Below are 13,003 nucleotides of genomic sequence, written 5' to 3'. Positions count from 1 at the left end.
CCCAGCCCCTCCCTGCTCTGACCTGCAGACCCCACCATCTATTCATTAACTGTTACTCGGGCTAGCACTCAAAATAATATTATCAAACATCCCTCCCTGTACCCCCTCTATCCTCCCATCCCTTTGCCCTACACCCCAGCTATGTATCCCCCGAGTCCCTAATACTCCCTCCTTCATACCGGTCTCCCTATTGAGTCCCCCCCCCCCCAAATTCCACACCCCAGATTATTTCAAACCAGGAAAATCCAAAATTCCCCTAGACTGGGGGCAGATACTGAGCTGGGGTGTGTAGGAGTTTAACAGCAGGAGCCAGGACTCCTGGGTTCTCTACCCGGCTCTGGGAGGGCAGTGAGGGCTGGTGGGTTAGAGCAGGGGGGGCTGGGAGCCAGGACTCCTGGGTTCTCTCCCCAGCTCTGGGAGGGGAATGGGGGCTGGTGGGTTAGAGCAGGGGGGGCTGGGAGCCAGGACTCCTGGGTTCTCTCCCCGGCTCTGGGAGGGCAGTGAGGGCTGGTGAGTTAGAGCAGGGGGGCTGGGAGCCAGGACTCCTGGGTTCTCTCCCCGGCTCTGGGAGGGGAGTGGGGGCTGGTGGGTTAGAGCAGGGGGGCTTGGGAGCCAAGACTCCTGGGTTCTCTCCCCGGCTCTGGGAGGGGAGTGGGGGCTGGTGGGTCAGAGCAGGGGGGCTGGGAGCCAGGACTCCTGGGTTCTCTCCCCGGCTCTGGGAGGGGAGTGGGGGCTGGTGGGTTAGAGCAGGGGGGCTGGGAGCCAGGACGCCTGGGTTCTCTCTGGATCTGTCCATGTGGTTTGCACTGTCAGTGTCAGCCCCTGTGAGGGGTGGGGTGTGTGTGTGGGATATTGACCAGGGACTCCCCCCCCCGCCTCACTCGGTAGCAGCAGCACCTGATGATGGATGGGCAGGGGAGGGGTCCCCCCATTTCCTCCCCCACCCACCCACCGCCATTGGCTGCTGTCACCGCGCAGGAACACAGCGGCTGCTCCGGCTCTGTCCCCCCACCCTGCCACCGCCTGGGGATTAACCCCGGGGGGGGGCTTCTCCCCTGGCCAGCCGGAGCAGCTGCAACCCCCCCCGCAAGGACCCCGAGTGGGGGGGGAACTCCACCAGGTAACCCTCTCCTTCTCTTGCTGGGGAGATTGAGGTAAGATGATTGTTCTGGTGGTGGAGCGGGGGAGGGCTGAAAGCCAGGACTCCTGGGTTCTCTCCCTGGCTCTGGGAGGGGAGTGGGGACTGGTGGTCAGAGCAGGGGGGGCTGGGAGCCAGGACTCCTGGGTTCTCTCCCTGGCTCTGGGAGGGGAGTGGGGACTGGTGGTCAGAGCAGGGGGGGCTGGGAGCCAGGACTCCTGGGTTCTCTCCCTGGCTCTGGGAGGGGAGTGGGGGCTGGTGGTCAGAGCAGGGGGGCTGGGAGCCAGGACTCCTGGGTTCTCTCCCCGGCTCTGGGAGGGGAGTGGGCGCTGGTGGGTCAGAGCAGGAGGGGGCTGGGAGCCAGGACTCCTGGGTTCTCCCCCTGGCTCTGGGAGGGGAGTGGGGGCTGGTGGGTCAGAGCAGGGGGGGCTGGGAGCCAGGACTCCTGGGTTCTCTCCCCGGCTCTGGGAGAGGAGTGGGGGCTGGTGGGTCAGAGCAGGGGGGCTGGGAGCCAGGACTCCTGGGTTCTCTCCCCGGCTCTGGGAGGGGAGTGGGGGCTGGTGGTTAGAGCAGGGGGGTTGGGAGCCAGGACTCCTGGGTTCTCTCCCCGGCTCTGGGAGAGGAGTGGGGGCTGGTGGGTCAGAGCAGGGGGGCTGGGAGCCAGGACTCCTGGGTTCTCTCCCCGGCTCTGGGAGGGGAGTGGGGGCTGGTGGTTAGAGCAGGGGGGTTGGGAGCCAGGACTCCTGGGTTCTCTCCCTGGCTGGGGGGGGCAGTGTGTGGCTGGGATGGGCGCATTTCAGACACTTGGTACAGCCCAGCTCTTCCTGATGGTTTAGTCGGAGCCCACGCTCTCCCCCTTCGCAATTGGTACAACCCACGTTAGTATGTGTAAGAGTTGGTATTTCCCATCCCTACCCTTCCGCCTTGGTCTCAACCTCTATTCCCCCCCCGCACGTCTGCAAGATGGTCTCTTCCTTTCCCCCCACCCCAGGAAAAGAGACCTCTCCATGCGACAGTCCCCACCCGTGGGTGAGATGATCCTCCCCTGCCCCCCAAGAAAGGGAGTTGGTATATCCCATCCCTAGTCCCCGCCCACACTGCCCTATCTGGGAGCTCTCATGCTGTTGCCCCAGAGAGTTGGTATCTGCCATTATCTATCCTCTTGGGGCAGTGGTATTACCCCGCACCCCCCATAACTGAGTTGGTTTCTCCTATCCCTAAGCACACCCCTCTGACGGTAAATGGTCTCCCCCTTCTCCCGGGGAATGAGTTGGTATCTGCCATCACACGCCCCGCCCCCTAATTACATAGCGTGTCACCGCCCCTTCTCAGGAAGCGAGTTGGTATCTCCCCCCTCAACTTCTCCCCCCCGTCCCTATTGGTATCTCCCATGGCAAGCTCCTGGGAGACGGTGCCCCCCAGCAGTGAGTTGGTATCTCCCGTCGGAAGGCTGGGCCGCAGGTCTAGGAAGTGACTTGGTATCGCCCTAGGCCCCCCCCGTGGGCCGCGCACTTGGTCTGTCCCGAGCTCTGGGGCGCGGTCGGCGGCAGCCGCATCACCGGGGCGGGCGGATCCTTCCGCCGCTGAGTCCCGGTCGCGCGCAGCGGCCCAGGCCGGATCCTTCCGCCCCGGGGAGCGGCCCGGAAACGAGTCCCCGGGCCCGGAACGAGGCTGCGCCTGGTAGTGGGGGGGCCCGGACGCCTGGGTCCCGGGCTCGTGCTGACCCCGCCCCCGCCCCCGCCCCTCCCCCGCCCGCAGGTCCCGGCGCGGCCATGAGCGAACTGGAGCAGCTGCGGCAGGAGGCGGAGCAGCTGCGCGCCCAGATCCGGGTGAGTCCCCCCGGGGACCCAGGCGTCCGGGGAGCCCCTCCCCCACCCCCCCCCGCGGAACCCAGGCGTCCGGGGAGCCCCTCCCCCACCCCCCCCCGCGGAACCCAGGCGTCCGGGGAGCCCCTCCCGCACCCCCTCCCCCGCGGGGACCCAGGCGTCCGGGGAGCCCCCCCCCGCGGGGACCCAGGCGTCCGGGGAGCCCCTCCCGCACCCCCCCCCGCGGAACCCAGGCGTCCGGGGAGCCCCTCCCCCACCCCCTCCCCCGCGGGGACCCAGGCGTCCGGGGAGCCCCTCCCCCGCGGGGACCCAGGCGTCCGGGAGCCCCTCCCCCACCCTCCCCCGCGGGGCCCAGGCGTCCGGGGAGCCCCTCCCCCCCGCGGGGACCTAGGCGTCCGGGGAGCCCCTCCCCCACGTCTCCCTCCCCCCCCGGGGACCCAGGCGTCCGGGCCCTCCCCCCTCCCCCCCCGGGGACCCAGGCGTCCGGGGAGCCCCTCCCCCACTCCCCCTCTCGGCCCCCGGGGAACCCAGGCGTCCGAGCACCCCCACTTCCCCCCTGCACGGGAAACCAGGACTCCTGGGTTCTCTCCCCGGCTCTGGGAGGGGAGTGGGGGCTGGTGGGTTAGAGCAGGAGGGGCTGGGAGCCAGGACTCCTGGGTTCTCTCCCCGGCTCTGGGAGGGGAGTGGGGGCTGGTGGGTTAGAGCAGGGGGGCTGGGAGCCAGGACTCCTGGGTTCTCTCCCCGGCTCTGGGAGGGGAGTGGGGGCTGGTGGGTTAGAGCAGGGGGGGCTGGGAGCCAGGACTCCTGGGTTCTCTGCCCGGCTCTGGGAGGGGAGTGGGGGCTGGTGGGTTAGAGCAGGGGGGGCTGGGAGCCAGGACTCCTGGGTTCTCTGCCCGGCTCTGGGAGGGGAGTGGGGGCTGGTGGGTTAGAGCAGGGGGGGCTGGGAGCCAGGACTCCTGGGTTCTCTGCCCGGCTCTGGGAGGGGAGTGGGGGCTGGTGGGTTAGAGCAGGGGGGGCTGGGAGCCAGGACTCCTGGGTTCTCTGCCCGGCTCTGGGAGGGGAGTGGGGGCTGGTGGGTTAGAGCAGGGGGGGCTGGGAGCCAGGACTCCTGGGTTCTCTGCCCGGCTCTGGGAGGGGAGTGGGGGCTGGTGGGTTAGAGCAAGGGGGCTGGGAGCCAGGACTCCTGGGTTCTCTCCCCGGCTCTGGGAGGGGAGTGGGGGCTGCTGGTTAGAGCAGGGGGCTGGGAGCCAGGACTCCTGGGTTCTCCCTCTGGCTCTGGGAGGGGAGTGGGGCTGGTGGGTTAGAGCAGGGGGGGCTGGGAGCCAGGACTCCTGGGTTCTCTCCCCGGCTCTGGGAGGGGAGTGGGGGCTGCTGGTTAGAGCAGGGGGCTGGGAGCCAGGACTCCTGGGTTCTTGGGGGGGTTGGACTGTTCAGATTTTCACCCCGTTTCCCCCCCCCCAGGACGCACGGAAATCATGCGGCGACTCCACCCTGAGCCAGGTGAGCGATACTGGGCCCTGCCCTGCCCCCCCTTGCTGAGTCTCTCCCGGCCCCTCCCCTCCCCTCCCCTGCCCGTCCCCCCGACCCCTCACCGCTCTGCCCCTCCCCAGATCACCGCCGCGATGGACCCCGTGGGGCGCATCCAGATGCGGACGCGACGCACCCTGCGAGGCCACCTGGCGAAAATCTACGCCATGCACTGGGGCACCGACTCCAGGTGAGAGCTCCCCCGGGCCGAGATGCGCCCACCTCTGGGGCGGAGGGGCCGGTTACCCAGAGACCCCTCACCCTGCTCTGAGATGCGCCCACCTCTGGGGCGGGGCGGCCGGTTACCCAGGGACCCCTCGCCCGGCGCTGAGATGCGCCCACCTCTGGGGCGGGGCGGCCGGTTACCCAGGGACCCCTCGCCCAGTGCTGAGACGCGGCCACCTCTGGGGCAGGGCGGCCGGTTACCCAGAGTCCCCTCACCCTGCTCTGAGATGCGTCCACCTCTGGGGCGGGGCGGCCGGTTACCCAGAGTCCCCTCACCCTGCTCTGAGATGCGTCCACCTCTGGGGCGGGGCGGCCGGTTACCCAGGGACCCCTCGCCCAGTGCTGAGATGCAGCCACCTCTGGGCGGGGGAGCTGGTTACACGGGGACCCAGCGCCAAGATGCGCCCACCTCCCTGGTGGAGAGCGCCCCCTGCTGAGCCCCCACCTCGCAGCAGCACAGCGCCCCCGGTGCCAGCCTGGAGCAGTGGGGCCAGCCTGCCTGTGGGGTGCACCCCCCTGGACCCAGCTGTGCTCACAGGGGCTCTCTCCCCACCCCCCCAGGCTGCTGGTCAGCGCCTCGCAGGACGGGAAACTCATCATCTGGGACAGTTACACCACGAATAAGGTGAGGGCAGCAGGTGGGATACCGGGGGGGGGGGGGGAAATACTGGGGCAGATGGGGTCCGGGAGGAGGGGCAATCCCTTACTCACTGGCACGGCGCCTCCTGCTGGCTGGTGTCTCTCCTGCCTCAGGCCCCTGTGTCCCTCCCAAGCCTTGGTGCCCCTTACCTTGGGGTGCTGCCCCCAGCAGTACCCCCACACTCCGGGTCTCTCCTCCCAGGGGAACCCCCCAACCTCCATCCCCCCACTGCCTCAGTGGCTGCAGCCAGTCGTCATCCAGCCCTTTTTCTCTGGGGCAGATGCAGCCTGGACTGGCCACTTGTCACTGGCAAGGGGGTCGCACCAGCTGCCACCAGCTCTCCCCAGGCTGCCCCAGCACCTCTGGGGCCTTTACCAAGGCCTCGGCCTGGGGACTCGCCAGGCCAGCACTCCTGGGACCCCGAGCTCCCCGGCAGCCCAGCCCAGCTCTTCTCGTGCCCAGGCTGGAGGGAGTCTGAGCCAGCTCCTCCCTGGGCCCTTATAGCAGGGCCGAGCGTGGCCTGACTGGGGCGTGGCTGCTTCCCCGAATCAGCCTGGCCTTCCTCCACCAGAACCGGGTAACTGCCTGCTACACTGCGGCAGATGGGCCCGGGGAGAGGTGGGAGGCCGAATACCAGGGTAAATGGGCCCGGGGAGAGGCGGCAGGCCGGATACCGGGGTTGATGGGCCCGGGGGGGAGGCGGGAGGCTGGATACCGGGGTTGATGGGCCCAGGGGGAGGCAGGAGGCCGGATACCGGGGTTGATGGGCCCAGGGGGAGGCAGGAGGCCGGATACCAGGGTAAATGGGCCCGGGGAGAGGCGGCAGGCTGGATACCGGGGTTGATGGGCCCAGGGGGGAGGCCGCAGGCAGGATACCGGGGTTGATGGGCCCCGGGGGGGAGGCGGGAGGCCGGATACCGGGGTTGATGGGCCCAGGGGGAGGCAGGAGGCCGGATACCAGGGTAAATGGGCCCGGGGAGAGGCGGCAGGCTGGATACCGGGGTTGATGGGCCCAGGGGGGAGGCCGCAGACAGGATACCGGGGTTGATGGGCCCGGGGAGAGGCGGGAGGCCGGATACCAGGGTAAATGGGCCCGGGGAGAGGCGGCAGGCTAGATACCGGGGTTGATGGGCCCAGGGGGGAGGCGGGAGGCCAGATACCAGGGTTGATGGGCCCGGGGGGGAGGCGGGAGGCTGGCTACCGGGGTAGATGGGCCCGGGGAGGGAGGTGGCAGGCTGGATACCGGAGTAGATGGGCCCAGGGGGAGGCAGGAGGCCGGATACCGGGGTTGATGGGCCCAGGGGGAAGGCGGAAGGCCGGATACCGGGGTTGATGAGCCCAGAGGGAAGGCGGGAGGCCGGATACCGGGGTTGATGGGCCCCGGGGGGGAGGCGGGAGGCCGGATGCCGGGGCAGATGGGCCCAGGGGGAAGGCGGAAGGCCGGATACCGGGGTTGATGGGCCCAGGGGGAAGGCGGAAGGCCGGATACCGGGGTTGATGAGCCCAGGGGGAAGGCGGGAGGCCGGATACCGGGGTTGATGGGCCCCGGGGGGGAGGCGGGAGGCCGGATACCGGGGCAGATGGGCCCCGGGGGGGGAGGCGGGAGGCCGGATACCGGGGCAGATGGGCCCCGGGGGGGGAGGCGGGAGGCCGGATACCGGGGCAGATGGGCCCCGGGGGGGAGGCGGGAGGCCGGATGCCGGGGCAGATGGGCCCCGGGGGGAAGGCGGGAGGCCGGATGCCGGGGCAGATGGGCCCCGGGGGGGAGGCGGGAGGCCGGATGCCGGGGCAGATGGGCCCACCTTTCCCTCCCCGCAGGTCCACGCCATCCCGCTGCGCTCCTCCTGGGTCATGACCTGCGCCTACGCCCCGTCGGGGAACTATGTGGCCTGCGGGGGCCTGGACAACATCTGCTCCATCTACAGCCTGAAGACCCGGGAGGGGAACGTCCGCGTGAGCCGGGAGCTGCCGGGCCACACGGGTGAGTGCTGGGGAGGGGTTGTGGGGGTGGTGGGTGGGGGATGGGGTGGAGCCAGGACACCTGGGTTCTCTCCCCAGCTAATCAGCATCTTGCCCTTCTCCCTCGCAAGGTTACCTCTCCTGCTGCCGCTTCCTCGATGACAATCAGATCATCACCAGCTCAGGGGACACCACCTGGTGAGTCCCCCCCATCTCCAGGCCTTGCGCTCTGGGCGTCCCGCGATCTGCTCCCCAGAACCACACGGGGGCCAGCGGGGATGGGGCTGGAGGGTGGGCTTGGCAGGCCAGGGTGGAGCCAGCTGGTGGGGGTGGGGTTGGTTGGCAGGGCCAGGGGCGGAGTCAGCGGGCTGGGGTGGGGTTGAGGGGCGGGGCTGAGGGCGGAGCCAGGGGTACGGTTGCCAGGTAGGGGCGGGGCTGAGGGCGGAGCCAGGGGTAGGGTTGCCAGGCAGGGGTGGGGCCAACAGGTGGGAGTGGCAAGCAGGGGCAGGGCTGGGCAGAGCCAGCTCGGGGAGTTGGTGGGAAGGACTGAGGGTGGGGGCGGAGTCAGCGGGCCAGGGGTGGGGTTGGTGGGTGGAGCCAGAGGAGCAGGGGTGGAGTTGCCAGGTGGGGGCGGAGTCAGCGGGCCAGGGGTGGGGTTGGTGGGCGGAGTCAGCGGGCCAGGGGTGGGGTTGGTGGGCGGAGCCAGCTGGCAGGGGTGGGGTTGGTGGGCAGGGCTGGGGGCGGAGCCAGCTGGCAGGGGTGGGGTTGGTGGGCTGGGCTGGGGGCGGAGCCAGCTGGCAGGGGTGGGGTTGGTGGGCAGGGCTGGGGGCGGAGCCAGCTGGCAGGGGTGGGGTTGGTGGGCAGGGCTGGGGGCGGAGCCAGCTGGCAGGGGTGGGGTTGGTGGGCAGGGCTGGGGGCGGAGCCAGCTGGCAGGGGTGGGGTTGGTGGGCAGGGCTGGGGGCGGAGCCAGCAGTGTCCCAGCCTCTCCCCCCCCGCCCCAGTGCGCTGTGGGACATCGAGACGGGGCAGCAGACGACGACGTTTGGGGGCCACAGCGGGGACGTGATGAGCCTCTCGCTGGCCCCCGACGCCCGGAGCTTCGTGTCCGGCGCCTGCGACGCCTCCATCAAGCTGTGGGACGTGCGGGACAGTATGTGCCGGCAAACGTTCACCGGGCACGAGTCCGACATCAACGCCGTGTGTGTAAGTGCCCCGGGGCCCCCCGAAACCGCCGTGGGGCCCCCCGAAACCGCCGTGGGGCCCCCCGAAACCGCCGTGGGGCCCCCCGAAACCGCCGTGGGGCCCCCCGAAACCGCCGTGGGGCCCCCCGAAACCGCCGTGGGGCCCCCCGAAACCGCCGTGGGGCCCCCCGAAACCCCTCACCCACACACAGACGTTTGTCAGACATCAATGCCATGTGTGAGAGTGCCCTGGGCCCCCCCGAAACCGCCATGGGGCCCCCGATCCCCCCCGAGGATCCCCGATTCGCCTCACCCACACACAGACGTTTGTTGGGCACGAGTTGGACATCAGCGCCCCCCCGGACCCCCGATATACCCTTCACCTTCCCTGGGAATAAGTGCGTGTTAGTGACCCTACCCCCCAACCTCCCCGTATGCCCCAGTTTCACATAACCGCCCCCCTCAGTGCCCCCCATGGGGCACAGACACCCCCCCGCCCCCAAAAAACTGACCCGCAACTTAGAAATCCTACCAATCTCCGGGGAGGGGCTGGGGGCCAGGACTCCTGGGTTCTCTCCCTGGCTCTGGGAGGGCAATGGGGGCTGGTGGTTAGAGCAGGGGGGGCTGGGAGCCAGGACTCCTGGGTTCTCTCCCTGGCTCTGGGAGGGCAGTGGGGGCTGGGAGCAGGACTCCTGGGTTCTCTCCCTGGCGCTGGGAGGGGGGGGTCAGAGCAGGGGGGTTGGGAGCCCGAACGCCTGGGTTCCCTGATGCCCCGCTCCCTGCCCAGTTCTTCCCCAACGGGAACGCCTTCACCACGGGCTCGGACGACGCCACCTGCCGGCTCTTCGACCTGCGCGCCGACCAGGAGCTCATGATGTATTCGCACGACAACATCATCTGTGGCATCACCTCGGTGGCGTTCTCCAAGAGCGGGCGCCTCCTGCTGGCCGGCTATGACGACTTCAACTGCAACATCTGGGACGCCATGAAAGGCGACCGCGCAGGTCAGCCTGGACGCCTGGGTTCTCTCCCCGGGTCGGGGGGGGGAGTGGGGGCTGGTGGGTTAGAGCAGGGGGTGCTGGGAGCCAGGACTCCTGGGTTCTCTCCCCGGCTCTGGGAAGGGAGTGGGGGCTGGTGGGTCAGAGCAGGGGGGGCTGGGAGCCAGGACTCCTGGGTTCTCTCCCTGGCTCTGGGAGGGGAGTGGGGGCTGATGGGTCAGAGCAGGGGGGGCTGGGAGCCAGGACTCCTGGGTTCTCTCCCCGGGTCGGGGAGGGGAGTGGGGGCTGGTGCGTCAGAGCAGGGGGGGCTGGGAGCCAGGACTCCTGGGTTCTCTCCCCGGGTCGGGGAGGAGAGTGGGGGCTGGTGGGTCAGAGCAGTGGGGGGCTGGGAGCCAGGACTCCTGGGTTCTTTCCCCAGCTCTGGGAGGGGAGTGGGGGCTGGTGGTTAGAGCAGGGGGGGCTGGGAGCCAGGACTCCTGGGTTCTCTCCCCGGCTCTGGGAAGGGAGTGGGGGCTGGTGGGTCAGAGCAGGGGGGGCTGGGAGCCAGGACTCCTGGGTTCTCTCCCTGGCTCTGGTGGCGGAGTGGGGGCTAGTGGTTAGAGCAGGGGGGGCTGGGAGCCAGGACTCCTGGGTTCTCTTCCCGGCTCTGGGAAGGGAGTGGGGGCTGGTGGGTCAGAGCAGGGGGGGCTGGGAGCCAGGACTCCTGGGTTCTCTCCCTGGCTCTGGTGGCGGAGTGGGGCTAGTGGTTAGAGCAGGGGGGCTGGGAGTCAGGACTCCTGGGTTCTCTCTCCAGCTCTGGGAGGGGAGTGGGGGCTGGTGGGTCAGAGCAGGGGGGGGCTGAGAACCAGGACGCCTGGGTTCTGTGCCTGTCCCTGGCTCTGGGAGGGGAGCGGGGGCTGAAGGGTTAGAGCAGCGGGGTGTGGGGCTGGGAACCAGGACGCCTGGGTTCTCTTCCCCGGGTCGGGGAGGGGAGTGGGGGCTGGTGGGTCAGAGCAGGGGGGGGCTGAGAACCAGGACGCCTGGGTTCTGTGCCTGTCCCTGGCTCTGGGAGGGGAGCGGGGGCTGAGGGGTTAGAGCAGCGGGGTGTGGGGCTGGGAACCAGGACTCCTGGGTTCTGTGCCTGTCCCTGGCTCTGGGAGGGGAGCGGGGGCTGAGGGGTTAGAGCAGCGGGGGGTGGGGCTGGGAACCAGGACGCCTGGGTTCTCCCGGGCTGGCCTCACCCCGTCTCCTCCCGCAGGGGTCCTGGCCGGCCACGACAACCGCGTGAGCTGCCTGGGGGTGACGGACGACGGGATGGCCGTGGCCACTGGCTCCTGGGACAGCTTCCTAAAAATCTGGAACTAGCCCCCTGCTGCCCCACACCCTGGGGCGGGGCTGCCGGTGGCCCCACCCACAGCAGGGAGGGGTGTGGCTTTACCTCTCAGCCCCTCCTCTTCGATGTCTGCCAGTTATTGTTTGTTTTTCCTCTCCTGAGGGGGCGGGCCTGTGTCCAGCAGTGACCTTTGACCTGGGGTGGGGCATGAGGTGATTGACAGCTGGGCAGGGTCCTGTCTGCCCCCCAAAACCCCTCCCCCCAGGAAGGGAGGAGGAGTGGCTAATTGACCCCCCCCAGAGTGTGTGGCTCCTCCTCTGGGGGGTGCACCCCCAGGCTCCTGTTGCCCCCACCACCCGCCTGAGTGGGGCCAGGGGGAGATTGGGTTCATTGGGGGGCCCCTGTGGGGAGGTGGGATGTGGGGTTTATGGTCCTGACTCTGAGGCAAAGCCAGACATGGGGGGGGGGGGGGGCTCCTGTCCTGCCCTCTCCCTCCCTGGTCCCCCCCCCCGGCCTTCTCTCTCACCCCCTGCTGGGGGTCATCCTGCTCATGGGGAGGGTGGGGGGGCCATTTCTTCGCTGGGGTGTTGGTAACCGGCTCCCAGCACCATGTCAAACTATAAATGACCAAAACCAACACCCTGCCTCCCTGTTGTTACTGGGGGGGTTATAGGGGTGGGGGCTGGGAGCTAGGACTCCTGGGTTCTCTCCCCGGCTCTGGGAGGGGAGTGGGGACTGGTGGGTTAGAGCAGGGGGGGCTGGGAGCCAGGACTCCTGGGTTCTCTCCCCGGCTCTGGGAGGGGAGTGGGGGCTGGTGGTTAGAGCAGGGGGGGCTGGGAGCCAGGACTCCTGGGTTCTCTCCCTGGCCCTGGGAGGGCAGTGGGGGCTGGTGGGTTAGAGCCGGGGGGCTGGGAGCTAGGACTGCTGGGTTCTCTCCTTGGCTCTGGGAGGGGAGTGGGGACTGGTGGGTTAGAGCAGGGGGGCTGGGAGCCAGGACTCCTGGGTTCTCCCCGGCTCTGGGAGGGGAGTGGGAGCTGGTGGTTAGAGCAGGGAGTGCTGGGAGCCAGGACTCCTGGGTTCTCTCCCCGGCTCTGGGAGGGGAGTGGGAGCTGGTGGTGGTGGGTCAGAGCAGGGGGGCTGGGAGCCAGGACTCCTGGGTTCTCTCCCCGGCTCTGGGAGGGCAGTGGGGGCTGGTGGGTTAGAGCCGGGGGGCTGGGAGCCAAGACTCCTGGGTTCTCTTCCCCAGCTCTGGGAGGGCAGTGGGGGCTGGTAGCCAGGACTCCTGGGTTCTCTCCCCGGTTCTGGGAGGGGAGAACAACTATGAGGTTAAAGGCTCCTAGGCACCAGGTGCCCCCTCCCCCCTGGGGGTGATTATACTATGGGGGGGGGGGGGTTGCCTGTCAGTACAGCTGGCTGGACGCTCAATGTCCAGTTGGCTGCAGTAACCGCTCTCTGCCTCCAGGGGGTGAGCTGAGGAGCCTCTTCCAGCGTGGGGGTGTCCTCACTGGGGAGAGGGTCAACAAGGGCAGCTCCCCCCCCCCCCCAGTTAAGTCTGGCCACTCCCCTGCTGCAGAAGCGCATTCAGGGATGAGCGGGGGGGGGGGGCTGCTTCGTGCCCCCCAGGTCCTTGATGCCAGGGGGAGGGGGTGGTTACACTGTGCTACCCCTGCCTGCCCAAACGCACTGGAAATCTGTGCCCCCTTTCTCACTGACAGCGGGTGGGGGGGGGGGGTTTAAGAACCTAAAAGTCCTCAGACTCAGCCCTCTGCTAAGAGGGGCTGGAGGAAGTAGGAGGCTGGGGGGCTAATACTTAGCAAAGGAGGCAGATGCTGTGGCAGTCACCTTTAGCAAGTGGGGAAACTGAGGCAGCCCCCCCCCTTCCTGCTTTGGGGCATGGGGACTTCGCTCCCTTAAATACCGACACGGTTGGTGCGCTGTAAACAGATGCTCACGCTGCCGCTGGGGGGTGCCAGGCAGCCCCACGCTTCAAGGTGATGGTTCCCCCTCCTTCCACCCACTGGGCAAAGGCTTCCCCCCCATGCCTTTTTGTGGGGGGTTACACCACCCCCCTCCCCCCAAACCGGTGGATCCGGCAGAGAAATGGCAGGACAAAGACACTGGCTCTCGCAGGGGCGGGGGCAGGAAATATCTACAAACTTTAATTCCACGCAGGCAAGAGAGACACACAATGAACGGG

At 68.9% G+C, this 13,003-nt stretch overlaps 1 protein-coding gene across 1 annotated transcript; it reads left to right on the top strand.

The window, feature by feature from the left end:
• Nucleotides 1-2,894: 2,894 nt before the first annotated feature.
• On the top strand, nucleotides 2,895-10,923 carry LOC127042061 (guanine nucleotide-binding protein G(I)/G(S)/G(T) subunit beta-2). The gene is made up of 9 exons (XM_050935724.1): nucleotides 2,895-2,967; nucleotides 4,426-4,464; nucleotides 4,575-4,681; nucleotides 5,278-5,341; nucleotides 7,175-7,337; nucleotides 7,447-7,513; nucleotides 8,317-8,518; nucleotides 9,284-9,500; nucleotides 10,732-10,923. The coding sequence occupies exons 1-9, from the start codon at nucleotides 2,911-2,913 to the stop codon at nucleotides 10,836-10,838; spliced, it is 1,023 nt and encodes a 340-aa protein (XP_050791681.1). The 5' UTR covers nucleotides 2,895-2,910; the 3' UTR covers nucleotides 10,839-10,923.
• Nucleotides 10,924-13,003: the final 2,080 nt, after the last annotated feature.

This window comes from Gopherus flavomarginatus, unplaced genomic scaffold (genome assembly GCF_025201925.1).
Source record: "Gopherus flavomarginatus isolate rGopFla2 unplaced genomic scaffold, rGopFla2.mat.asm mat_scaffold_210_arrow_ctg1, whole genome shotgun sequence".
Classification (NCBI taxonomy): Eukaryota; Metazoa; Chordata; order Testudines; family Testudinidae; genus Gopherus; species Gopherus flavomarginatus.
The sequence above is the reverse complement of the archived record's forward strand: the minus strand, read 5'-3'. Positions and strand labels throughout refer to the sequence as shown.